Raw genomic sequence first — 26,510 nt, 5'->3', positions numbered from 1 at the left:
CAATCACTAAGCCCTGTCACAACTTCCTTCCAATGTCTATCAAATCGCATTCTTCCTCTAATTCCTCTGCTCTAATCCCAGCCCCATCCCCTCAGCCCTAAATGATTACATTATCTGCACTCTGCTTCCAGTCTCTCCCTGTTCCATCTGCCCCCATTTTCCATTGAGGTAAAATCTTATAAAAATACTACTTTGTTAACATTGCATCTCTGCTCATCAGCCTTTAATAAATGCCAGGAAGTATGCTAAGTATGTCACATATATCTCAGTTACTTCATTAGCTCAGTGAAATAGATGCTATCATCACTCCCATTTTACAGATGAGAAAATGGGAGGTCACAAAAGTTAAGTAGCTCAGTCTAAGAACACACTGTTGAGTAGGTAGTTAAACTGAGATTTGAAACCAAGTCAACATTAGTTCTTTCTCTTGAAGCAGTTCAAACCTTTTGTGTTTGTTTTAAACATATACATGTTTATTTATATATATGTTTTAACATATATAAACAGACAGGAAATGCAGCTAAATAAGTGAGCACAGATGGGTATAAATGGGAAGGTCTGATACAGGTAGGGAGTGACATCTTTGTGGACCAAAGTGGGAAATGAATAAAAGAATAAGCTGAATGAACAAGATGAGTAATAAATGGTCTGTGACCCTGTTCTATAGGAGAAGTGAGGGTAGAAGCATCTTTCTGGCTTTGTCACACCAATCCAGAGCAACTTTCAAGGAAAGTCAGGCCAGGCAGTCTACAGCATGAGAAAATAATCCTTACCTATCTATGTATTTAAGGTTCTGAGATTCTGTACAACTGTAAAGATAAGTTTCATAAGACCATTCTCTAGTGAGCAGGCCACTTGAGAACACCCAGCATGGGAAGGGTTGATCTCTGGGCTGGGAAAGTTTTAAATAGGTACTTGCTCTAAAGCTGGAAGGAGGAACCTACATCCACACAGCAATTTCCATTATTCCTTCGGCTGAAGCTTTGCCTACCCAGCACCTCCTGAGGCCTATCACCCACCATGCCTAAAATCACTCTAGTTTCTCACTGTATTATTCACCCAGAACTTGTAGTTGTCTGGGAGAAGAAAGGGACAGCAAACAAGGTGCTTGGACTAGGGGTCTGCAGCCCACTGCCCTGGGCACACCCTTACCCTCCAGTGCATATTTCATGTCTTGGGCAAAGAGTTGCCACATCACTTCTGCGCTGACTTTTCCCACATTCAACTCTTGAGGAAACCTGGATGATGGAAGAAGCCACAGTCAGAGAACATGGCAAGAGCCATTTGATTTGATTGATTCCAAGGCTAACATGCCTAGTTCTTGGAGGTTAGATCGAAGAGAGGAGAAGCCTAGGAAACAGGGCTACTAGGCTCAAACTGCAGAAAAGGGACCCAGGGGCCAGTGGTAGGACAAGTAGGGGCAGAGGATCCCCTCAGGCAAGGTGGCTCTAGGGGAGATGATGCCTAGAAGGCAGGGAATTGTGGCCAAGAGGAGAAGTGTTGAGGTTGGAAGACAGGCCCAGGCTAAATAAGCAGGAGGAGAAAGGGCAAGGAGGTGGGTATAAGAAGGCCCACTTTATTCATAGCAGACAGACACATACACACATGCTCTCTGGATCCCCTGGGACTCCTATGGCAGCCATTCCCAGAGGTCTCTCACTCGAGGGAGGCTGGCTCAGTCTGGGCAGGGCCCCCCATTATGTTTCCACACCTGTCTCCAGAAACAGTTACCCAGACAGATACAAGGGACAGAGGGACAGATGGACGAACAGGAGGAAGAGGTGGCACTGCAAACACATAGAGATAGGAAAGAAAGAGGCTGTTAGACAGATGGACAAACCAACCACCAAACAGATAGGGCCAAGTGAGGTGATACTTACTGGTTCAGAACGAGTGTGTAGGAATTCTTATCTTCCTCTATGATTGACACAACAAGCGTGATGAGTTTGGGCCAGAAATCCAGGTTCTTAATGCTGGGCCCTTGTTCCTCTGGAGGTAGTTCCTGATTCTTGTTCCCAAGGAGATGGTGATAGACAGTGAGAGTCAGAGTAGAATATGGAGAGTCTTCCTCTCTCTCTTCTCCACTCCATGCCCCTTCCTTGAGAATCAGGGACCCTTCCTCTCCTACAGCCTGTCTTCCACAAGACCACACATGTTCTATCAGAGGGGTGACCACTGAGAGGTCCTTGGACATGAAGAGTCTGTCCTTGAGAACTTCTCTCCCCAGCCCCAGGGCACTGTTCTGACAAGTTTGGTCAGTCATAAAGATGCCTGTGCCCCTTCCTCCTTTTCCCAGTACCTATGGATATAGTGACTTCTTGGCTGAAGTACGCAGCCCCTCCAGTCTAAGTAGGTCTAGTTCCATGTGACGCCCACTGGCAGTCCTTCTCTTCTAGTGATGGCCCTCCTCTAATATCACCCCCTGCCCCACCACACACATGTACATCTCAACTCTGAAAAGCTCCTTCAAGTTCTGCAGGAGCTACGTAACAGACCTAGCATGCAGGTTGGCCCAGCCTTCAGTGAAGCAAAACTTCCCTTAACTCCCCTGAATGTTATTAGGGGGAAGAATTGCATCTAGAAAGTTATTTGCTTAGCTGGAAAAGAAAAGACCATGGAGAGCCAAGAATACTCAATGGGGAAAGGATAGTCTCTTCAATAAATGGTAATGGGAAAACTGGATATTCACAGGGAAAAGAATGAAATTGGACCCCTATCTCAAACCACCCACAAAAGTTAACTCAAAATGGATTAAGGACTTAAATGTAAGACCTGAAACCATAAAACTCCTAGAAAAAAACACAGGTTAAAAGTTCATTGATATTGGTCTTGGCAATGATTTTTTTGGATATGACAGCAAAAGCAAAAATCAGTAAGTGGGACTACATCAAAATAAAAGGTTTCTACACAGCAAAAGAAACAATCAACAAAATAAAAAGACAACCTACAGAATGGTGGAAAATATTTGTAAATCATGTATCTGATAAGGGGTTAATTTCCAAAATATTAATATATAAGGAACTCATACAACTCAATAGCAAAAAAAAATCTGATTAAAAAATGGGCAGAGGACTTAGACATTTATCCAAATGAAATATACAAATGCCCAGCTATATGGAGAGATGTTCAACATCACCAATCATCAGGGAAATGCAAATCAATACCCCAATGAGATATCACACCTGTTAGAATAGCTATTATCAAAAAGAGAAGAGAGGGATTTCTCTGGTGGCACAGTGGTTAAGAATCCTCCTGCCAATGCAGGGGACATGGATTGGAGCCCTGGTCCAGGAAGATCCCACATGCCATGGAGCAACTAAGCCCGTGTGCCACAACTACTGAGCCTGCACTCCAGAGCTCGTGAGCCACAACTACTGATCCCTCATGCCACAACTGCTGAAGCCTGCGCGCCTAGAGCCCATGCTCCACAACAAGAGAAGCCACTGCAGTGAGAAGCCCACGCACCACAACGAAGAGCAGCCCCTGCTCGCTGCAACTAGAGAAAGCCCGCGTGCAGCAATGAAAACCCAACGCAGCCAAAGATAAATAAATAAATAAATTTATTTTTAAAAAAAGAAGAGATAAATGCTGGCGAGGATGTAGAGAAAAGGGATCCTTGGTGCACTGTTGGTGAGAATATAAGTTGGTATAGCTACTACCAAGAACACTATGGAGGTTCCTCAAAAAATTAAAAATATCACTACCATATGATCCAGCAATCCCACATCTAGGTATATATCCAAAAGAAATGAAACCACTATCCTGAAGAGATACCTGTACTCCCATGTTCATTGTTGCATTATTCACAATAGCCAAGACATGTAAATTACCTAAGTGTTCGTTGATAGAGGAATGGGTAAAGAAAATGTGGCACATAGATACAGTGAAATATTATTCAGTCATAAAAAAGAAGGAAATCCCGCCATTTGTGACAACATGGATGAACCTGAAGGGCATTATACTAAGTGAAATAAGTCAGACAGCAAAAGACATATACTGTATGATCGCACTTATATGTGGAATCTGAAAACATCAGACTCATAGAAACAGAGAGGAGAAGGTTGTTGCCAGAGGCTGAGGGGGTGGAGGAAATGGGGAGATGTTGGTCAAAGGGTACAAATTTTCAATTACAAGATGAATTAAGTTCCAGGAATCACAGGTACAGCATGATGACTATAGATAACAATATATACTGTACTGTATACTTGAAAGATGTTATGAGAATAAAGTTTTAATGTTCTTACCATAACAGAAACAAAATGGTATTTATGTGAGTGAAGGATGTGTTAACTAACCTTATTGTGGTAGTCATTTCACAATATACACGTGTATCAAATCAACACATTGTATGCCTTAAACTTACACAATATTATATGACAATTATATCTCAATAAAGCTGGGAAAAAAGAAAGAAAAGGCCTTGGTTGGGAAGAAACAAAGGAATACAATGGTGGATGGCAAATCCCAGACAGGACAAGTAAAGGTCACCACTGACAGACTGGAATGGACATTATTTCCCACTAAGATAAGAGCAAAATTGGAATTGCCCAGGAGCACAGGAATAGGGCTTTTATGTAGGATGCCATATATCATCACAAATCTCCACAGTCCTTAATAAACCTGCATTACCAGGAAATTACTAGAAACCAGGACAGAATCCACATTTGGTTGATTCTGCCTCCTTAATATCACTGAAATACATCTTTTCCTTTTCCTTTTTCTGCCAATATCCTGGCTCAGGCTCTTATCATTCAAGGATCTCCTAACTGGTCTTTGATCGTCAATCCAATCCTTCTACCACTCAGTTGTCAGTGATCTTTCTGGAAGGAATCTCATAGTGTTACTCGTCCACCCTTCAAAAAAGGTCCAGCTCCATAGCTTGAAATAAAGGTCCTCCCGAATACAACCTCTCTCTCAACCTCATACCTAACCACTCCCTTCTGTTGCAGCCATCACCACATCACTACCACCAATTATTTGGTGCTTACTGTATGCCAGGGACTCTGCTAAGAACTCTGCATGAATTATCTCAGTTAATCCTCATAACAACTCCATTGGGTAGAAATTATTATCACCTTCATTTTACAGATGAGGAGACTGAAGGACAGTGAGGTTCCATGACTTGACCAAGGTCATGTAGCTATAAACAGCAGAACCAAGATTTGACCCCAGACAGCTGAACTCTAAAGCCTGACACTGTAACTAGCATAATTAAATTGCTTATACTCCTTCGAATTAATAAACTCATTTACAATTCTGTGCTTCCAAACATTCCGTTTCCTCTATATGGTATCCCCCTCCCCCCCAGCCCCTTTCTTTAGCTAATTCATATTCATTGCTCAGAATTTATGTTGAGCTCTACCTTTTCTGAGAAGTATTCCCTGACACCCCTGGTCCGGTTAGATGCCTCTCTCTGGGCTCCCAGAGCACCCTCTGTGAACCTCTCATATAGATGTAACAGACAACTACAATAAAATATAGTAACAATAAAATAACAAAAACCAATAAATGTAGTAATTTGCCCCCCACCTCCACCAAACAATGAGCTCCCCCAAAGCAGAAATGTGTCTTAATCATCTTTACATCCCTAGTGCTCGACCTGTTAAAAGAATGGATAGATGAATGAGCCAATGACTGAAGGTCAGTAGAGGGAAATAAAAGATACCAAGGGTTTACTTCAGTACAAATAATGAATAATGAGAAAATGAGAGTGAGAGAAAGTAAAAAACAGTTAGCAAAATACAAAGGCTAAAGAAAGTCCCTGAATGGTTTGTAAGGCCTCTTTCAAAGTCTAGGTTCATCTTATGCTAAGGAATAGAGACCAAGTATTCAGACAGACTGCTGCATACTTGAAAGATAAAAGCTGAGAACAGTGTCTTTCCCCAACCAGAGAGAATCCACAGATGGATGACAGAGCCTCGAGTGTGGCAAGCTTAACAAAGACCCCAGGAAAACCTCCCATGGACTTCAGAACCAGTGGGAGGTTTTACAGACCTTAAAAGGAGAAAGTTGTGGGACTTGCCTGGTGACGCAGTGGTTAAGAAGCCACCTGCCAATGCAGAGGACACAGGTTCGAGCCCTGGTCTGGGAAGATCCCACATGCCACGGAGCAACAAAGCCCGTGCGCCACAACTACTGAGCCTGTGCTCTAGAGCCCGTGAGCCACAACTACTGAGCCCGTGAGCCACAACTACTGAAGCCCCCGTGCCTAGAGCCCATGCTCCGCAACAAGAGAAGCCACCACAGTGAGAAACCCGCACACCACAACGAAGACCCAACGCAGCCAAAAATAAATAAAGGAGGAAGTTGTAAAGATAGTACCTGCACAAAAAGCAAATTTGACAATGCAAGGAGGGGAGTATGAACAAGATTTTAGTCTTTACTAAGGTGCTCCTGGGAAGAATTACAAATTGGATGTCTTCACCAAAGGGTAAATGTCACAGAGATTTAGGTTGTCCTCCCATCATTTGCTATCCAAATCCTACTGCCTTTCAAGGTCTATCTCAAATACGCTTGTTTTATGTAGCTTTTCCCAATATCTCATCAAGAGTGACTTCTTCCTCCTTCAATTTTATCTCTCTTTCAAGTCCCTTCTAACAGACTTTGGTTGGAGTTATACATATGCTTATATATGACTGTGAACTAACTGAGGGAGCACTATGCTTCCTCAGAGCTGGCCTAGAACAAACATTCAACACATATTTGTTGGACTGAAGGGAATCTACTCTGCAAATGTGTGCTCAGCAAGACATTGCTAAAATAGCAACTGTAACTGAGTAATTAGACCCAGAAGGAAGTCCTGGCTTTGAAATAAGAAAAAAAAGGATACCACTGGAAGGATTTAGAAAAACATACAAAGTCACCAGGTACTGAGTTAGGAAGCCAGCCTAAACCAGATGAAGTAGCTCAGCCTCCCAGAAGGACAGGGTTAGCCTTGATAGTCAGCTAATGAGTGTCTCAGAAGACCATGCAGTGCAGCAAAAAGTGGTCAGAGGGAAAAGTTAAACATCCACAAGCCAGTAGCTTAGATCTCAGGGGAAGGGAGCCTGGAACATAGAGGGGTTCACATGAGTCAGAATAAAATTAACCTCGGGGGAAACCAAAGACTCTGGGAAGGACTAAGAATTCACCTACTCACCCCCTGAACTGTGCTCAAATGTAGGTCACTTTTCTTCAATACCAAAGTAAAACTTATTGTTGCCACTTCTGTTCAACTCAATTATGTCACATCTTGTCCAGTGGTTCCTGTCCATCCACAAACGTCTCACATGGTCTAGATGGTCCCCACTCCACAATTCACTCACTCTCTAGAACATCAAGGACTTTATCCTGAGCTCCCTTCCACCATGACCACAGCAAAGGGAAGCTGAGGCTCTAAGAACAACTGACAGTTGGCCCCACCTGATCCCGAACCTCTTACCAGCTGGTACTGGCGGCTGTACAAGTCATGGCAGTTGTTGAAGATATACTCATATGTTGAATTCAAACAGGCCTTCACACAATCCTTTACCACCTGGCTGGCTCTTGGAGGGCTCTGCAGTTCTTGCACCTGCCAATTAATAAAAAACAATATGGGTCCAGGGTCCTGCTCACCCGAGTGGTTTCTCCTCCTAGAACTGCCCCCAAATTATTCCAGATTTCTTCATCCCTCTGTAGGTCCCTGGACCTTGCCCTGGGATGAAATTGTCAGGATAGCCGATGGGGAGAACTGCCTAGCTCATCCTCCTTGACCCATGGTCTTCTTAGAAGTAACTCAGGAACAGATACACGGAAATGTGGGCTTAAAGGTGATAAATCCTATAGCCTTAGACTATGCCCAGTGATTCTTATTCTCCATGTCCCTGTGGCCAGGTCCCCAGCCTAGCACTGCCCAGCCCAGTTCATCTCTTACCTTCATTCTGAAGAAAGTAATGCTGGTCAGCAAATCCACTGTGGACTTTAAGTCCTGAAGTCGCTCAGGGCTCCCAGCAGGGAAATTATTCTATTGCAAATCAAGCAAATGTATGAAAGGAACAGAAGAATATGAAAGCCTTCCCTGCCAAAAGCAATGAAATCAGAAGCTTCCCTAAGTGCTACCCACTGGGATCTTCCCTAGTTGAGAGGAACAAAAAAGCTGTAAGACTACAGGTCTCCCTCTGTTTTCCATAGACACAGGCCCTTGCCAAAAGCAGGGGTTAATAATCCCCAGCCCAGAAAGCAACACATCCTATCCCCAACCCTACTTCCCATGCAATGTGTGAGCATTTGCACAAATGAACATACACTCTCTCACACACACACACACACACACATTTTTCTTGGTTGAAGATTCTTACACCCAAACAGTGAGTTCTTCAAAAGTTACAATCTAACTGTATATCCTGGAATATAAGTGGAGCCATGCTACAGACCAGACTGGGATCCAAGACATGTACTTTCTGTATAGTGGATCCCAGTTACTCTACCATTCTGGAGCCAGCAGATGGCAAAGCTCTGAGCAGAACTGCTTTTGGAGTGAGTTCCTTAGGATCTCTCCACATGCCTCACTTCATTCTCTTTGGCAGGAGTTTTAGGAGGAAGCTGCCAAAGAAAGCTTAAGGATGATGCTGTGCCACTCTCCATTTTAAGGGTTGTTTTTTTAAACCTTCCAATGGCTACTTATATGTCAAATACAAGATATACAGTCAACTCTCCATTATTCGTGCAAATGGAGGGTACTGAAAGTGCAGATAATTAAAATCTCACTTCTTTTTGACTTTGAGATTGTTTTTATACTTACTTTTTAATGTGGATATATTGCCTGTTCTGGAAATTCACAACACTTTAAAGCAAGTAATGAAGTCATTCTAAGAAGGCCTAACTTAGGAAGAATGGAAAAACTGCCCATTTCCCTGTCCTGTCCTAGGCACCCACCCTCCTACTACATCTAATTTCCCCCCTCCATTCTAGAAATGGACATGACATCTGCTACAAATTACTTGTCCAAGCCAAGATACTCTCTCTCCCCTTAGCCAGATTCTCACACCTCTCCTGGAAAATGAGGCGAATATGGAAAGATGCAATAAGGAAATATAATTATCTAATTTTTAAAGGGGCCTTTCTGTAAGAGATTATCCTTAGGAGACTCCTTGATGAATATGTCATCAGAGAGGTTTGGTAGAGTGACATGAGTGGGGTTAGAAAGCCAACTATCTATAAAAAGCAGCCACACCTGCTACTATTTACACACTGCACGGTCCTTGGAGTTTGAAGAACCACAGGTGTCAGAGACGTTGGCCATATATGTGGATGTGATGACAAAGACCAATTTTCTTTGCCTTCGATCTTTATAGTCATGATTGGTCCACAGTCTCTCTAGACTGACCTTGCTATTACCCTTTGTCCCCCCCCAGAGCCATGTCTTCACTCACCCTGTATGTAGAGAGGTCAATCCTCAGTGAGTTGTGCAGTTGGTCCAGTAGTTTTACAAATCTCTCTTTCTGAGGGTGATAAACAAATAATGAGGAACAGAAATAATCTATTTCCAAGCTCTCTAGACTGTAGCAAAAAGAGAACCATCTCTGGGTGAGAGGGAGACACTGAGCTGGGGACATACCCTGTCCCATATTTGCCCATGAGGAGAACAACAAACCATGCAAAAGAGAAATGGGGTAGGTCTTTCCTGTTCCATCTCTTAGCACTTAAACTGGGGAATCTTCTCACACTGACAAGAGGAAAGCAAGTCTCTGGGAGGGGAAACAGCTTTCTATACAAATCAAGAGGAGATGACCAGTGCATCTCCATCCCTTTGGGACTCTAACTCATCTTAGTCAGATAAAAGGAAACTCTAAACACATTCTCCAACTTGTTCCTGTGTCTGTGGTGTCCTAACTTATCTTGGAATAGCTCTTAACAGTTAAACAGACACAGCCTAGCAGTGACGATGGGAGAAATAGTGATGCAGCTGGAAGGTGATCAGGGAGACACAAGGGAATTTCTCTTTAAACCACATTCCATATCATTTCCCTTAGTTTATACTTTTTAAATGTTAAAATAAATAACAAATACTATTTAATAGCTTTTTTTTTTTTTTTTTGCGGTACGCGGGCCTCTCACTGTTGTGGCCTCTCCCGTTGCGGAGCACAGGCTCCGGACACGCAGGCTCGGCGGCCATGGCTCACAGGCCCAGCTGCTCCGCGGCACGTGGGATCTTCCTGGACCGGGGCACAAACTGCGTCGCCTGCATCGGCAGGCAGACTCTCCACCACTGTGCCACCAGGGAAGCCCCTAATAGCTTATTTTTATAGAAAAGGTATAACTAAACGTGGAATCATGTTCCTGTAAGCTGTTGGTGCAGCACTCCTAGAACTCACATATTGATAATATTATATATAGCATTAGATATTAGTTAAGTCAATATATAATGTGGAGAGACAGAATGGAACAGATATTTGACTGGCTTAATCAATGATACTAATTCATCTACAGAAAGACTATCAACAACATCAAAAAAGTGGTCAGTACCAAGAAAAAGGGCTCAGAGATCCAGTAGATTTGGGAGTATCAGTAATTTTATCCCTAAAGAGGTAATATTTGTGGTGGGTCTGATATATACCATCCAGTTTACACTGAACTTATGTCAGGTGACATTATGAGCAATGATTCAACTTCACAAGTACCTTAACAACAGGAAAGGGCATACCCTGGATCAGGAAAACTGTCCAGACACTAGAAAAGGGACAGGCTCAGGTATGCAACTGGTATTCTTGCTTAGACATCAGTCTCATATGAACTTAAGTGGTATGAATCTGTCAGAGAGAGACTGAATAATATTAAGAAGGTTCCTTTGTGAACCTGTAGGACTGAGGAACATGGTGACTCAACCAAGCTGTTGGCCCAGAGAGGTTCTCCCTGAGCCCAGGTAGTGCCCCACCCCACAAACCACTGTGGTGCTATTCCACCTTTTCTCACAGACATGGGTCTGAGGAGAGTCTACTAGTATAGTCTAACTACCCATAAGGAAATAAGTTCATTATCCAGGTGGCAACTATCTGAATTTTAGGCATATCAGCTCTGCAGTACTGACTAAAAAATCAAACTTTGTTAACTGATAACAATCAGGTTACATGTTTTTATGTCACACTCACCCCAAAGTTGGAGGCTGCAAAACGATCAGATGCAGAGACATTGGTGGAGGCGGTTGTGTGGGCGTAGTAGGCATTGATGTTGGCCAGTAAGGTGCTCATCACTGCTGGCACACCAGGACACATGTACTTGGATGACAAACATGCAAAGTGCCTGAAAAACAGCACCTTCAGCCTCAAAGACTCTTCAGGGTTTGCAGCAAAGGTCAAGTAATCAAAAGATCTCACTCATGTGTATGAAGCTTCTGATCACCTTGGCATACAAGGATTTTCATAATTTACTCACTCAAATATATATCAATGAACGTGTACTATGTGCCAGGCCTGGCACTAAGGGCCAGAATCCAAAGAGGTGACATTCTGGCAGAGAAAGCAAGTGTTAGAAAGTAAGTCAATAACCCAAGGCAGGCTATGCAAAAATTCTGTGGACACATACAGGAAGATCACCTAAATTAGAATGGCTGGGGGCTAGAAGGGATTAGAAAAAGGCTTCCCAAAGAAGAGATGGTTGAAACAAGTCTTAAAGGATTAGTAAGAATCAATCAAATGGAGAAGTGTGCAGGCAAAGGGAAACTGTATTGCAAAAACAAGTATACTCATGGAGAGAGCCATTCATTTGGGAAACCTCACTCATGGCTACTGTTCAGGTGTTTGATAAGAGGAATACTACGAAATGTGAGAGGAAAAGTAGACAGAGAACAGATAATAAAGGAGTTTATCCTAGATGCTATAGTAAGTTTTTAAACAAAGGCATACTGTGATCAGATTAGTCTTTCAGAAAGGTCACTTTGAAGGTAAAAATTAGAAATGAAAACTTGGAAAGAGATAAGACTAAGAGAGAAAGACCAATTGAAGAGTTACTGCAATCACTCAGAAAAGAAGCAATGAAGCACTAAATGGAACAGAGAAATGGTTAAGGGCACAGACCCTAGAGCCAGACTTTGGGTTTGAGTCTCAGCTCCAGTGCTCAGTGACCTTGGATAAATTACTTAAACTTCTTCATGCTTCAGTCTTTTTATCTATAAAATGGGAATAATAATGATATGGGGATTAAATGAGTTAACATTCATAAATTACTTAGACCAGTGCCTGGCACATAAGGAAATGGTACATAGGAGTTGTTGTTGTTGCTGATATTATTATTATCATTATTACTGAGCTACAGCAATACTGATAGATTAAAAACATTTTTAGGAGGTAGAATCTAGAGGTTTTAGAGACTGATTGAATGGTGGTAGTATGAAAGAAATGTTTAGGCTGACTCCTAAATTTCTGTTTGGATAACTGTGTAATAAATTGTTCCATTTACTAAAATAGGGAATATAGGAAGAACAGATTTGGTGGAGATAATGTTGATTTGGATTTTGGTCATGTTGAGTTTGCAATGCCTATGAGAATAGCCAGGAAGCAAATGAAAATGGATCTGAAACTCAGGAAAAGATCTGGTCTGGAGAAAGAGATCTGGGAGTCCTAAGCTCAGAAGTAGTGACTGAGGTCATAGGCTTGAATGAGCTCATCCAGGGAGAGTGAACAGAGTTAGAATGGCAGAGGGCCCATTCTCCAACCTCAATCCTCAACATGTTTCTTCCATCTAAACTAAACTTCTTGTAATTCTTTGAATAGTCTGTGCTCTGTTGCATCTTAGCATCCCTGCACATGCCCTACCAGAAATACCCTTCCTCCTTTTCTGTATTTCAAGTGTCAACTCTTCAACAGCTTTCTTCATAGCCCTCCCCTAAAATTTAGGTGCTCTCATAATACACTGTGATTACTTCTACTATAGCACTTATTATATTGTAATTGTGTGTTTACTGGTCTGTCTCTCCTGCTAGACTGAGTTCCCCAAGCACAGAGACCCCATCTTATTCATCTTTGTGTTCTCAGCATGTGGCACAACGTATGACACATAGAGGAACTAAGTAAAAGTTTGTAGAATAAATGAAGCACAGCCAGGGCACTAGCTACCCTCTGCTTACCTAGTGCTGCTTCCTGTGCAGCTTCCTAGTGCTGCTTCTAATGGCAGCCTCTCCAATACACAGACTACACCTCTTCTCATAGTAGGTGGGAATTTCTTTTATAGGAGTCTTGGTCAACTGCAGACACAGCTGCTTTCCCTACAGTTCAGTGCTCTTTCCAACTCCCAGGCCAGTTTATGAAAGCTTGTCTGTCACACACATATACTTGAGCACACAAACCCTGTCTGCTCAGGCCTGTGATGTTTGGGCAAGTCTGTCCTTGTGTACCCTCCCATGCCCTCTTCTCTTCCTACCTGTGAACTCCGGGGTAGACAAATACCTTCTCCCTGAGTTACTGATAAACACACTCCTATTATACATATACTCTCTTTGCACAGATCCACCCTACCCAGCTCAGAGAGGAAAGCAATGAATCACTGCATACTACCCCACTGAAGACCTGTCCACTCTGTCAGTGTACCTCCATTGTTAGCTACTCCAAAGGTTAGTAGACATTTCCTAGAGCCCCAGGGGAGCCTTACGTCATAGCCTGATATATGGACTCGATGCCATAGCGCATGGCAAATTCATCCACAATTTCTTGGGCAGTCTCATCAAAGTACACCTTCCATGCATCGTCTCCTCGAGCCTCAGGGATGTGGACTCCTCCACTGCCCTGAATGTCTGTGAGGTAATGGAAGAGGTTCTGTAGAAGACAGAGTAAAATATATATTGATATTAAAGAGTTAAATATATGTTGGAGAAAAAAAAATACCTGCTGGTAAAGACCAGGAGAATGTGAATAGGTTCCATAGAAATTCTGTCCTTCAAGTCATTGCTCAGTAACTCCTGTGGCCCCAGTAGGCTGTTCTCACATTAGTGAAAGAGAACTGAGGCTGGGACTGTTACGTGGGCTGTCCAGGGTAGCACAGTGAGCCAAGAATAAAATAAAAATAGGCTCCAGATCTTCAACCATTAGCAATCCTACTTATTGTCAAAGGCCCCTCCCAACACGGCTTTCTGGCATCCCATCTACCAAGAGCTGGCTCACCTCATGGAGACACGTATACTGCACATGATACGGGGCTACCTTCTCCTCCCCCTTGATCTCCACATTGATTTGTAGTCGGATAGCCCCTGAGACGGCTGATTTGTCTGTCCTCTTCTCTAGGAAGGAAAGAAGACTGGAGATTGACACCAATGCAACTGCAGACAGCATAGACAGCCCCCAACCTGGCTTAACCCAAGGGAAAGGAGGCACTGACCCAAGTGTTCACCTAATAGGTGAACTCATTCCAGGGACGATATAGTCCACAAATACCCCAGAACTGGCTGGGTGGGAGAAAAGAAGTGCCCAAGGGACTAAAGGCATTAGGGCTGAGTATGAAGATAAGAAGGCCTTCTGAAATCTGGAAAATGTCCAGCCAGAGTGAGTTCCAGACGCCCCCACTCCTCTGTCCCCCATCTCTATGCACGGTCGGTTCTCTGCAGGGAAGGCAAGGCTCTGTATAGAGGTATGCTTTGGGGACTGAGTGGTGGTTTTGGAGTTTCCCCAGGTTCCCCATTCATGCTCTCCCTTCCCAGAAACTTTCTCTGGTCCTGCTTCCTCACCCAAGTTGTACCAGACGTCCATCTCGCCACTCAGTGTTCGAACCTCAATGATGGTTTGGCCAAGGAAATCATCAGACTCTCGCTTTAGCCGCTGCTTTACTCTTGACTTGATGTCATCATCCTCATCCCACACACGTACCTTAATACGGTCAGAAGAGTTGTGGCATTCACTGTGAAAGAATTAGGAAGGCTCTGTTACGAAGAGACCCAGGAGCCCCTACTCTTATTACTTCCAATTCCCTCCCAAAGCTCTATCAGCTGCACTTGAGGCCCTGCAGAGGAAGAGAAGGAGTCAAAGAACAGTGGTACTCAAGTCGCAAGTGAGTCAGGCTATCCCAGCAAATAGCTCTTCATTCCTTAACTTGGGTAGCTCTCTACATATCATTATCCAGTCCTTATTGCCCTGGGACAAAAGCGAGGAGGGGAGGAGTAATTAGGGACAATTCTAATTTCCTATCAGATAGCTGTACCAACAAAACCAACAGAAAACAGCCAGACAGATGCCGCAGAGCCCTAGGAAGCAGCTGCTAGTTGCCTCCCCAGAATCCTATATGAAGTCCATAAAGGTGTTAAATGTTCATGGTAAGTCCATCTGGTCATATATGCTTTAGCTTTCTACCTAACACCCACATCTATCTAAGAATGTGCTTGGTGAATTTCTATCCTTCTTTAATATCCACTTGAATTATCATTTCCTCTATGGTGTTTGCTTTGGAGGAGGTAGTTTGCCCAGGTTCCTCCCTCACTCTCTTCTTCCCCAGCAGTTGCTTTCTGGATCCCTGTTGCCTTATCCAAAAGTTGTACTTGGCAGAATCTGCTGCTCCTTACCCTATGTTCTCATAATATCTTTGCACATTCCATTAAAATATTATAGTATAGCTACTGGTCTTCTGAAAAATAATAGACAAATCATCAATCAGCCTCTTGAAGCCAGGGATGTCTTATACATTTTTCGATACACAACATCATGTATAGTGTCTTATACAGAATACAAATTGCTCGCTAAATGATAAAAGTGGGCAAAATTGACTATAGAGCCAATTCATTTAGAATTAATCATAGGTAATATTCAAGCAGGAACCATTCAGCTTCTTGAAAAACAAGTGCTCCTCCCAGTAACTACTGTCTCTGGATTAGAGACTGATTTTATAGGCCCCAATCCCTTTCCCCAGTCCCCTTCCAAGGAGCCAACAGAAAAAGGTCTCTACATAAGCTGCCTGCTTGGCTGATTCAAAGTCATGGTCCTAGGCATCAGGGGGTGTGACAAAGCATCTGGATTCACCAGACATTAGTCCAAGTCCTCGGCTAGAGCTTGCCATTTTTCAACAACCATCCCTCATTGTCATATGAAATAGTCTATAAAAAAGTGAGACAATGAATAAAGGAGTAGGGAGTGGAAGCTGAGGCAGAAAGAAAAGCAGAGCCCTTAAGGAAAATGGAAAATTCTCCAAATCCCAGGTTTCCATCTTCAAGCCAGAATTATCCAGTTGTAGGACAAAGATGTTCTCTCTCCACTTCCTAGAAGAGAGTAACCCTTCCTAGGCAGGATGGCAGGGCTGGAAGGTACACAGTTGGGTGGGCAGTCCCTGGTTCTGTCACTCAGCAGTAGTACAATAAAATCTTTCTAGCACTAGAAAAAGCAGTATGGGACGCCCAAAGGCCCCTTTAATAGCCCTAGTTAAGACAGGGCTTGGGTACAGTAACCCTGATACAATAGTCTATGAGAAGAAACCCAGAGAAAGAATAGCTGCTACCCAATTGAAGCATGTGAGATATGGGTTTTCTCCACTGCCTCTGACCCATCTCTCTTAGAGCCCAAGCCCAGAACAATGAGATTTAATGCTGCTCCCAAAACATACACAGTCCCAGGTAAGACAAAGCCCACTATGACTTACAAATGGAACTTCTCCTCCCAGACAGGATTCAGGTTCCCAAAAATGGTCTTGGTACGCTTCTTGGTTTTGCCCACTTGCACAGTCACATAAGGGTCACTGGATCCTGTCTTGTCCTTGGCTTGTAGGCCCTGGGCACACACCACTGCAACCCAAATGCACAAAGAAGGAGGCTTCAGAGTACACTCCAGAAGTCATAAGCCCTCCAAAGTACGACTCATATTTCCCATCTTAGAGCAGCCTCTATCTGCTCCTTGCACAGGAGCAGATTTTCTCACTCCTCCACATCTATCCTTAGTCCTAAGCCACGAGCCTTTCCCTCAAAGCCTAGCCCAAGAATCCTACCTCCCCGCTGGAGCCCTAACTGACCACTTACCCCTACACTTACCCCAACAGGTCCTTACCTGCTCTGATACATGCTTGCTTCAGCCATATCCACCCAGTTAGTAAATCACTGGTTAACTGTTCACTGATCTCCTGCCTGTCCCCTTACCCCCACCCTCCCCGCTCTTATAATATCAAACTGTTAACCAAGTCTATAACATCAGACTGTTACCAAATCCTGGTATTATCATTCATATTGTTTGCAGGTGCCAGTCTTGCCTCTCCCAGCACCTCCTGGCATCAGAGTCTAGGAGAGGAGCAGTGATGAATAATGAGGCCCTCCCTCTTCCTTCATTCTGTGCTCCTTCTCCCCAGCCCCTGCTCCCTCACACTCAGGATGCTTCTTCCCCAGGCTCCTCCCCATAGCCAAGGCCCTCCTGTCCTCTCAAACTCTGGCCTGCTCACCAGTTATGGTAATCTTGGCCGACCATTTGGAGGTGCCATCCAGCACACTCTGCTTCACTGTTTTCATCTGTTGCACATGGGCAACTTTGCTCACGTTGAAGACATCCCGGATAACTTCAAAGATCTCCGGCTTATTCCGCTCTCGGATCTTCATGCGGTCCTTCATGGCCATGATAATGTTCTGTGTCCGGTCCTCCGCTCCATGTTTAGAGCTCTTTTCTGCAGCCCCTGAAGAATGGCCAGAGACAGAAAATAGGGTAACCAACAGGCCACCTAACAGACCAAGGATCAGGCTGAAGAATGGGGCCTGGGAGAGGTCAGTGAGCGGTGGGAGAAGCTTAGGAAGACACTGGTATGTCTCTGGGAAAAGTTGATCTCTGTGGGGCCTGCTAGAGTTTAATGCCTAGCTAGTGGAGTTTAAAATGCAACTCAAAGAGTAGCAAAAAGTTGATCATCGTTATGGGAGTGTATTATTCTATTCTCTCTATTTAGGTATACGTTGAGTTTTTCATCAAAAAAGAAAAACAAAATATGTAGCTCAGTCTGCAGTTGGCTTTGTCTTTCTTCCATCTGCATGCTTGTTGAGAGATACCCTCCAAGTCTAAGGCCGAAATATCAAAATGGGTATCCCAGTTATCAGGGAGGGGTTGTGGATGGGCACAACTACTTCACCAATCTCATCCGAATGCCAAGCCATGATACAGATCTCAGAATTCGTCACAGCACATAGCTGGGTTCTACCCCATAGCTCCAGTGTCTTTAATCTCAGAAAATAGTGTGGTATGGTGAGAAAAGTATGGCCTTTGGTATCAGACAGACTTGAGTTCAAATCCTGACTCCACTACTCCCTGCTGGGTAAGTAGGCTTCTTCTAAGAGAAGAAAATGTCACTTATCTCTCAGGATTTGTAATAAGCATTATATTAGATAGCATATATAAAGCATCTAGCCCAGTGCCTGCCATCTAGCACTGGGCTAGATGCTTTATTTATTGAGTAATAAACAGTTCCTATTATTGTTACCATCATTATTATCCTGGCAAGGCCAAGGGTCATTTTCACCAGCCATGACCCCAGCCAGCTCATCTCAAAGGTCAGTAAGCTTCCTCTGCTGTCCTAAGGATTACGGCAGAACAAAGACTCCTCCAGTGTATTTCACCAACCAGGCTTCTCAGGGCAGAGGCCCCATCCTTCCTTTATTGATCCTGCACACTGGCTCTTAACCTCTCTCCAGTCTCCAAAGACTTAGGCCTTAACTACAAAACTTGGAGCAAAGGACAAAGGTCAACATCTGCATCCTAACCCTGGGAGGATGGAAAGCAGGTTTTCTGTCCAGTGAAGCCTACAGAAGGGCATTTAATTCTACTCTGTGCTTCACAGAAGGCTTAGTCAGAAGATATTTTCTGATAAATGAAAAATGACCTGGGCTGCATCCTACTCTTGCCATTTAGCATATCCCATGCAATGCTATTTACCTGGACTGGGACCTCTGAAAGGCTCTTAAAGGGAAGATGGACACCCTGGCTACAGAGCACCATTTCAGAGGCTTCCAGCAAGCAGCCTATGTAGCCAGTTGCTAGTTCTCGCAATTAAAGCAGGGGCCTGCTGGCACCTGTGCTTGTCGCCCCTCATGATGGATTTGGGCAAAGTCATCACCAGCACCCAACTTCTGCTATGTTCTGCCTGTCTCTTCATGTCTACTATAGCCATGCCACTGGTACCAATCTAGCGTTCTTCAAAGAAAGACATTTTAAGTCAACAATTCCTTGAGGCTTCTTCCTGGGCCCCTTTTATGTCACATATCTTTCCTTGGGACGATGAAGTGCTTGTGAGTCTAAAGGCGACCTTCCTTTCTCCTACCACAATCCTTGAAGCTTTCATTGCTATGGCTTGGCTCTGAGTAACACCTGAAGACCTGGAGGGGCGAGAAAATACTTTTCCACGTCCCACGTCCCCTACCCGTGCTCTTCCTGGGGTCTAGCTATAGCAGTGCAAGCCCAGCAGGAGTGGAGCAAGGAGGTAAGAACTTAGAGTGCTACCACCTCCTGTGACAGAGACTTGTTGCTTTTCCTGCTCCTGTTTTCCCCATTCTATGATGGCAGCACAAGTCACATATTTAGCAAGGGCCTTGGGAGTCTGGCACATTCTCCATCTGGACCTCTGCCTAATCCATTTGAAACTTCTGTTCTTGGCACTGTTGTCTAAATGCTCCAACTATAAGCAAGGAATAAATTCCAGTTTCCCTGAGTCCTAGGGTCTAGACCTCAGAAGGTTCCTCTGTGAGGCCTAGAACCTCACAGAACTCTCTCTTCTCATTAGTTTTAAACATGCTCTAGTCACTTGAGCTGATTAAACATGCTCTAGTCGTTTGGGCAACATGGCCACCATGGTGTGTACAATACTCAAGCATAGCCTCTGGGATCATCTGAATCCTAGAAGGGATTTTTATCTCCATCAGAGGACCATAGAAAGCTCAACGGATTTTTCCTAAATGTGCTTAAGAGAGTGCTACAAGACCTGTTATTTGGAATGGTAATGTCTCTTGACTTAGGATCCTACTTTCTCTAAAAAGGAAAGAACTTCAGCATCAGGTAGAATAGAGGGATGACGTCCCAGCCACCCTAGCTGTTTGTTGCCAGACTATTTTGGAGAGGCCCTGCTGCCCATGTTCCCCACCCATCACCCCACAGGGACACTCACGCTGCAGGCAGTCGGCATTGAGCAGGTCCTGGCACTTCTCATGACACTTGACTCCACATTCGCTGCAGCGCATGCCCTGCCGGGCAATGCCCCAGAGCAGGCCTTCACACTCATAGCAGTAGGTTGGGGTAGTGGCCGTCCAGACCTCAAAGTTGTGGGGTGTGGTACACGAGATGGGATAGATTAAGGCCTGCAGGGTTTTCTTATACACATGGGATTTCTGAAAGACACATATCCCATCACCCACCAGCAACTTCAGTTCTCTGCTGGGAGATACCAGAACTAAGACCCTTGCAGGGCTCTCAAGACCCCGGTTTCTCCTCTGGCAATTGAGGAGATGCTTTAGCTTGGCCCAGCCCACAGCCCAGCCTGGCAGAAAGAAGCCCTCCACATCATGTGCTCCTGGTCATCCAAGATAGGTCTGACCTGAATGCTGGGCCTGAGCCTTGTCCCAGTATTCAGGCTTTTTTAGAGAAACAAAGGGTACTAGGCTTACCATAAAACCCTGACATTGGTGGTCACATACTCCAACGTGAGATTAAGGTTTACCCCTGGTCTGGACCCCCCTGGTCTGGACCCTTGCCTCTCCCAGTGTAGAAAACTTGATGCTATCTGTTTCATTAACAGAGTGTGCCCAACACTTTTGAATTTCCATGAAGTTTGGCTACAGAGATGTTCATTGGACCATAGGCCAGTGGACTCTTGAAAGCCCATGGGTCACTTACCAGCTCTTCATCCTTAAGAGAGGTGCGTGTAGCCATCGCAGAAGTAATTCCTGCCTTCCGGGACTGGACCAATGACTGTGAGAGAAGACTTGCTGTCAGCCCTGGCTACTACCAAGGGCTAGGCAAAGCCCTGGGGAGGGAGTTTCAGTGACCGAAGCTATTTGATGATAACTCACTATGTTCTCTCTATTTTTACTGTCATTCACAGGGGATTGCCATGGATAATAGGTAATAAGAACCTGAGGTTAATATTCAAATCCAAGGCCCTAAGGGACTGTTCTAACAATGACAGAACAGTACTTCTCTCAGGGTACCTATCATCCACAGAGTTTTTAGGTATCTGACCCCACAGAAACTCCTTGTTTAAAGGAAGGCAAAGGAAAATGAAAAGTTTAGAATTACAGTCTGAAACAGGTCATTAAGAATAGGATAGACACACAACTCTGACAGAGTCACAGTCAAGAACCATCACTGGGAACTATGATTCTATACTATATCCTCTATTCTCTGGTACCACCCCCTGCCCACACAACCCCAGGAAGCTGTGGAGGCCAAAAGCCCAAATGAGCAGGGCACTTGAAAGTGAAAGGGGCAATGTAGCCTCATTGAAATCAAGCAGGGTAGGGGGTTAAATGTGACAGCTATGATGCCCTGCTAGCCAGACTCTTATATAGAGGGGCCCATGAATCTGCCAAGCCCAAGCTTCAGGGACAGCCCCAGGGGTTAGAGGCACATGGTTTCCCTAAAGCAGGGGACACTAGGCAGACAGAAGTCACTGTATCAGCCTAAGCAGGCAGAACAGTTGGGATGTGCCCAGGTGGCTTGGGATATGGACTCTTACAAAGCATAGAAAGGGGCTCTGGAGACACTTACCATAGCCTGTGCAGAGGAGAGCAGAGAAAGGAACAACATGATGTTAAAGCCCCACAAGGGCATGAAAGCTTTCAGAGATAACTGAGAGGTTTCTTCCCTATAGTCCAAAGTAGGAAACATGTCACAACCCCCTCTGCCTCTATCCACTAAAAACTGTCTTCAACCCAGACAGCTGACCAGGGCCCAAGGCCTGGAAGGCGAGTTATGCCATAACGCGAAATATGGGCAAGGTTAAAAGACAGAGGAGGGGAAACAAGAAGTGAATAAGATACCGCTATTCAATCAGTTAAACAAAAAAAAGCTGGTGAGCAAGAAGGGAGAAGATGAGAAAAAGTAGGAAGAAAAGAAAGGAAGAAGAGAAAAAAGAGGAGATGAAAGACAATGAAAGACGTAATAAAGAAGAGATGACATCTGAATTTATCTTCATCCAACCAGCTTGATGAAGAGTTGGTGGGAAAAGAGGTGCATTAGAAAGGAGGAAAAAGGGAAAGATATACAAATAGCAGGGGGAAGAAGAAGGAAAGAAAGAAATGATGAAGAGAAAATGGCAGAGGATACTTCTACTCATTCAGTTAAGTAGGGAGAAACTGGTAGAGAAAAAAGAGCACAGTATGGAGGAAAAGTCAAAAAAGGAGTGGATAGAAAAAACAAAATAGACTGAATAGGGAGAAAAAAAGAAGAAAATAGGAGTAGAAAATGGTAATAAGAGAAAGGGTTCAAGTCTTACTGAATATCTGGCTCTGGGACTCTGAGATGACCTGGGTACCACTCTATCCCCACTACTCACTAAACTACAGAAAATTCCTTGAGCTGATTCTGCCTTAGGAGGTATGAGCCCAGATAGGAGCTTCTGGTCATGCTGGAGGTCTGAGATCAGCTTTAACTCCTAAGCCTGTTTCAATTCAGTTCCACAAATTGTTATCACTACCTCCCAGTGCTAGACACAAGGGTACAGAGACAGTCTAGAAAACCTATGTCTTGGGAGACTTCACTTGACCTCCAAGAAGGAGTCACATTTGTCATGCCCATCACACAGGAATCTCAATTATCTAGGTCAGGACCAGAGGAAGTTTCCATTACAGGTCATCAGAGAAGGCTAGAGAGATACCTAGAGGAGATGGATAACTAGAAGATGACCCTGGAGCCCAGCTTTGAGGGTCCAAGCTATAAATGTTCTAGTGGGAGCTTCAGCTAATGAAGAACCTGGGGCTCTGACAAGGGAGTGAGGCAATGTAAGGTCCTACTGAAGCCATCACTAAGTCTCAGTAAAGCTTTAAATGATTGATCATCAGACTAATGCTTGTCATTAAAGGCCCCACTTCCAGTCCTGAAAGCTTGCCAAGTCCCAATGGGGGATATCCCAAGGCTACAGCCTAAGCCTTCACAAGAGTCCTTACTCACCAGATCACTGACAAGTGGCAGTGGCTTCTTTCTGCGTAGATCTGGCATGCTGTCAATGCCATAGAGCCCTCCAGCTGGCCTGAGGAGAGAAGAAAATATATCAGTACCTTTAGTCTCACCTTGAGTTACTGGCAGTTTCAATGTTCCATCCTCCTTGTTCATCTTCTCCTCAGAGGAAGATGAACTGACCTCCACCGTGTGCCTTTCAGAGGGGTGAGGAGGACAGAAAGTGAGTGAAATAAAGCCATGGGATGACAAACAATGGAATCTGCTCTCAGTGTCTCCTTCTGAGGTTTCAGCCAAGGATTGAGAGCTCTTTTATCCCACCGTGCCAGTCCAAGGCTCCTTTGTTTATTTGAAGGCCCTTGTGCTCCATAAAGCAAGGTGGGAATTGGTGGTTAAGATAGCTCCTCCTTACACTCAGGCCAGACTAAAGATAAGTCTTTCCTGACCTGTGCTAGAACAGAGCCCACAGGAATAGCTCTACAGAAGAGCTGCTGCCTAGGTGAGCAAGACTGACAAACAATAACATGTAGAAGGAAACCTTCTCCAACCTGAGTAAAAGAGTCACCAGTTCTGTCTATCCAAGCCTCCGGAAGAAAAAAGGGTCTCCATGGAAAGAGGAGCCTGAATAATCAAATGGAGGCAGGGGAAGTGGATGAGACACTTCCAAAAGATCATTTGGGGGAAAAAAGACCATTTAAGAAGAAAACAGCAAAGTGACTCAGAGTCTGGACTAGCCCTATGGTCACATCAACAGGGACCAGGAAAATCTTACAGCTGGAGAAACTTGAGATTTCTAAAACTTTTATACCTTTTCTATACTTACTAATTTTGTTGTTGTTTGTCTGTTCCTCCATAACAATATGCAATAAAAATACAGAGAATTTCACCAAAAAGAACACCCTTCTCACCTTGAAATAACCTGGATTTCATCCCCAACTCTTCTACTAGTTCACTACATGTCCTCTGCCAAACTTCCTTCCTCTCTTTGGGTCCTGGTGTCACTTCCATAAAAATGAGGGGGATGAACTATAAAACCTCTCTGACCTTTTGGAAGCTATTTTGAGCTTCAATTAAAATAACTCATGTACTTGGTTTTAATGAAAGCAACGAGGTGGGGAAAGCAGGGTGGCTGGGTTGTACACCACAGCTGGTCTGAAAAGAGAAATGTCACAGAAGAGTAAGTGTGTACTGCCAGCTATATAGGCCAAAAATGGAGCCACACATTGGGTCAAGGCCAGGAATTGGAACAGGCAACCCGATATGCTGATTTCTAATAATCTAGCTTCCTGAATACAGGCAGTGAACTTTGTTCTCAATGAGACTACCACACCTACGGTAGATCGAAACTTGTGACAACTTCCAAGGACTAAGCTGAAGGAAGAGAAAGAAGACAACAGGGAGGCATTTAGAAAATCACTGCATGGCTCCATTTTAAAATAGCCTGGATATGTTCCACTGGCATGTATGGATTTTAAAATTATTTGAAGAAAAAAGCTAAAGCCCCGAAGAAGGGCTGTTGAAGAAGCAACTGGTGCCACAAGTTTTTGGCTAACTCTGAAAACTATAAAATGCACTCCTTAAGCCGAGAAGTTTTTTTTTGCAACACAAGTGAGCTTTTGACAAAAGAAGGGTGGCTCTTTCACATGTTTAGCTCTTGCTATAAAAAAGATAAATCACAAGGAAAAGGAGCATTTAAAAATACAGTAGATAACTTTATGATCTACTCTTTTCTATTCCCTGGTGACGAGGAAGAGGAGGCAGCCGCTGGGCATTTCTATGTCCGAAGGCCTTTGTGGGACAAGGAGGGAAGGAAGGTTCTCACGCTCCTGAGGAGTGTATGTGGGGGTGTGGGTGGCACAGGCGCTTAAGTGCTCCTCTCTCTCATGCACAGTCAGTGAGTTATAGGCAGCAGTCGAGCAGTTTGAAATGCCTCTCTGGTGCAATCACATGGGTCTGAAACTCCCAGACAGACAGAACACACAGAGCTCCTATGGGATGCTACTTATGTCTTCACTACAGTGGAATGGAATAAGTAGATGACTCACAACAGCTGAAGATGGATGGAGCCCAGGGAGTAATCTAATCAGCAACACTATCAACAGTGGAATAGAAGGAAACTGTCTCTAAACACAGATGTGTTTCTAGTTTCCTCATTCCCATACATAAAGGGTATATCACCACTATGATGCAATACATCAGAAATTCCAGAGGTAAGGATAGGGGAGCCCCAAAGTTCCCTCCCCTGCAAAGCTCTCTCTTCTGTCTCTGAGGAATCAGTCTGCAGAGTTCTGTCTTCTGCCCCAGAGAACCAAGCAGTCTCTACAGTGGAATCTCCTCCTTCCCCAGAATCCAGCTGATGAAGCTGTTTCTCCTGCTTCCCAGGGGAAAAGCTAGAAGCAGCATAACAGACTGCATAAGATCCACAGAAACCTTGTAGTACAACACTTACCCTTCTGGGAGCCACTGGGGCAAAGAGGTATCACCATCATCTGCAATCTTTAAAGAGAGAGAGAGGAAAAAAAGTTAGATGCTGGGAGAGATGGGAGATTGCCAATTTCTTTGGTCAAGCAGTGAGCAATAAAGTAGGAAGCTCAGAGCAGTGTAGGTCACATACACCACGTGGTGACATAACCAGCCTGATGTGTAAACCAATTCCATGATCAGCCAGGGCAACAAGCAGGCTGCTGAAATGAGTGGTACTTCACCTCCCTTCTCCCCAGTGAATAGGGAGAATATAAGGCCAAGCTCACAGAGATCCCAGGACTAAGGTCCACTGGGAATGTGAGAGCTGCCAGAACTTACAGCCCCTCACACAATCCACTGGTATATATAATAGTAAGCCAAAGCCAGGAGAAGGGTCCATGCAGGCTTCCACGCCTCACTAAAGCAAAAGGACAATTTCACATGGAGTCCAGTCTTCTTCCAGCTATATTCCTAAGTTCTGTTGGCTGCCCCAGAGTCAGACCTGGTCTTTCTGGATTCCTATCTCATCTTGTGATTTGACTTGGCCTAGGTTCCTTGAAGCTCTAACTCACTGACACTGAGTACAGTCTACATTTGATAAGCTCTATTTAACAAGAGAACCCAGGGCAGATTAGACACTCGGATTATCGCTCTGGTGAATTTTATGAGCTCTACAATAAGAAGTTGAAAATTGAGGCACCAAATAACTCAAGGAAGGAACAGTTAGAAAACACGTTTTAAAGGTTTCTATAAAAAGACCCAAAGCAAATCCTTCAAGCAGTGTACAGACAGAGTTCCAAAGCTGCCAGGGCTCTCCAGAGAACCAATGGTCCATGCTGTGAACCGATGGTCCATGTTGTGAACCGATGGTCCATGCTGTGAACCGATGGTCCATGCTGTGAACCAATGGTCCATGTTGTGAACCGATGGTCCATGCTATTTGGGCTCAACAGACCTAGTGCTAGCGGGTCTGGGGCTTCCCATCCCCCCTTGTAC

General features: G+C 44.3%; 1 protein-coding gene across 5 annotated transcripts in view; it reads right to left on the bottom strand.

The window, feature by feature from the left end:
* Positions 1-26,510, bottom strand: part of UNC13B (unc-13 homolog B) — a 232,903-nt gene that overhangs the window by 12,009 nt on the left and 194,384 nt on the right. For all 5 annotated transcript variants that reach the window (XM_082613491.1, XM_082613494.1, XM_082613490.1 and 2 more), the window contains 15 exons: positions 25,501-25,547; positions 23,046-23,124; positions 20,772-20,846; positions 20,047-20,266; positions 17,350-17,577; positions 16,564-16,705; positions 14,669-14,838; positions 14,109-14,224; positions 13,600-13,763; positions 11,106-11,256; positions 9,390-9,458; positions 7,892-7,981; positions 7,421-7,549; positions 1,881-2,008; positions 1,153-1,238 (listed from right to left, as the gene is read on the bottom strand). In XM_082613491.1, the coding sequence (XP_082469617.1) occupies positions 1,153-1,238; positions 1,881-2,008; positions 7,421-7,549; positions 7,892-7,981; positions 9,390-9,458; positions 11,106-11,256; positions 13,600-13,763; positions 14,109-14,224; positions 14,669-14,838; positions 16,564-16,705; positions 17,350-17,577; positions 20,047-20,266; positions 20,772-20,846; positions 23,046-23,124; positions 25,501-25,547 (1,894 nt within the window). The remainder of the gene's footprint in view (positions 1-1,152; positions 1,239-1,880; positions 2,009-7,420; positions 7,550-7,891; positions 7,982-9,389; positions 9,459-11,105; positions 11,257-13,599; positions 13,764-14,108; positions 14,225-14,668; positions 14,839-16,563; positions 16,706-17,349; positions 17,578-20,046; positions 20,267-20,771; positions 20,847-23,045; positions 23,125-25,500; positions 25,548-26,510) is intronic.

The sequence above is a fragment of the Mesoplodon mirus genome, assembly GCF_964341445.2.
Source record: "Mesoplodon mirus genome assembly, chromosome: 1".
In the NCBI taxonomy this organism is placed as follows: Eukaryota; Metazoa; Chordata; class Mammalia; order Artiodactyla; family Ziphiidae; genus Mesoplodon; species Mesoplodon mirus.
This window is presented reverse-complemented; position numbering and strand designations above follow the sequence as displayed.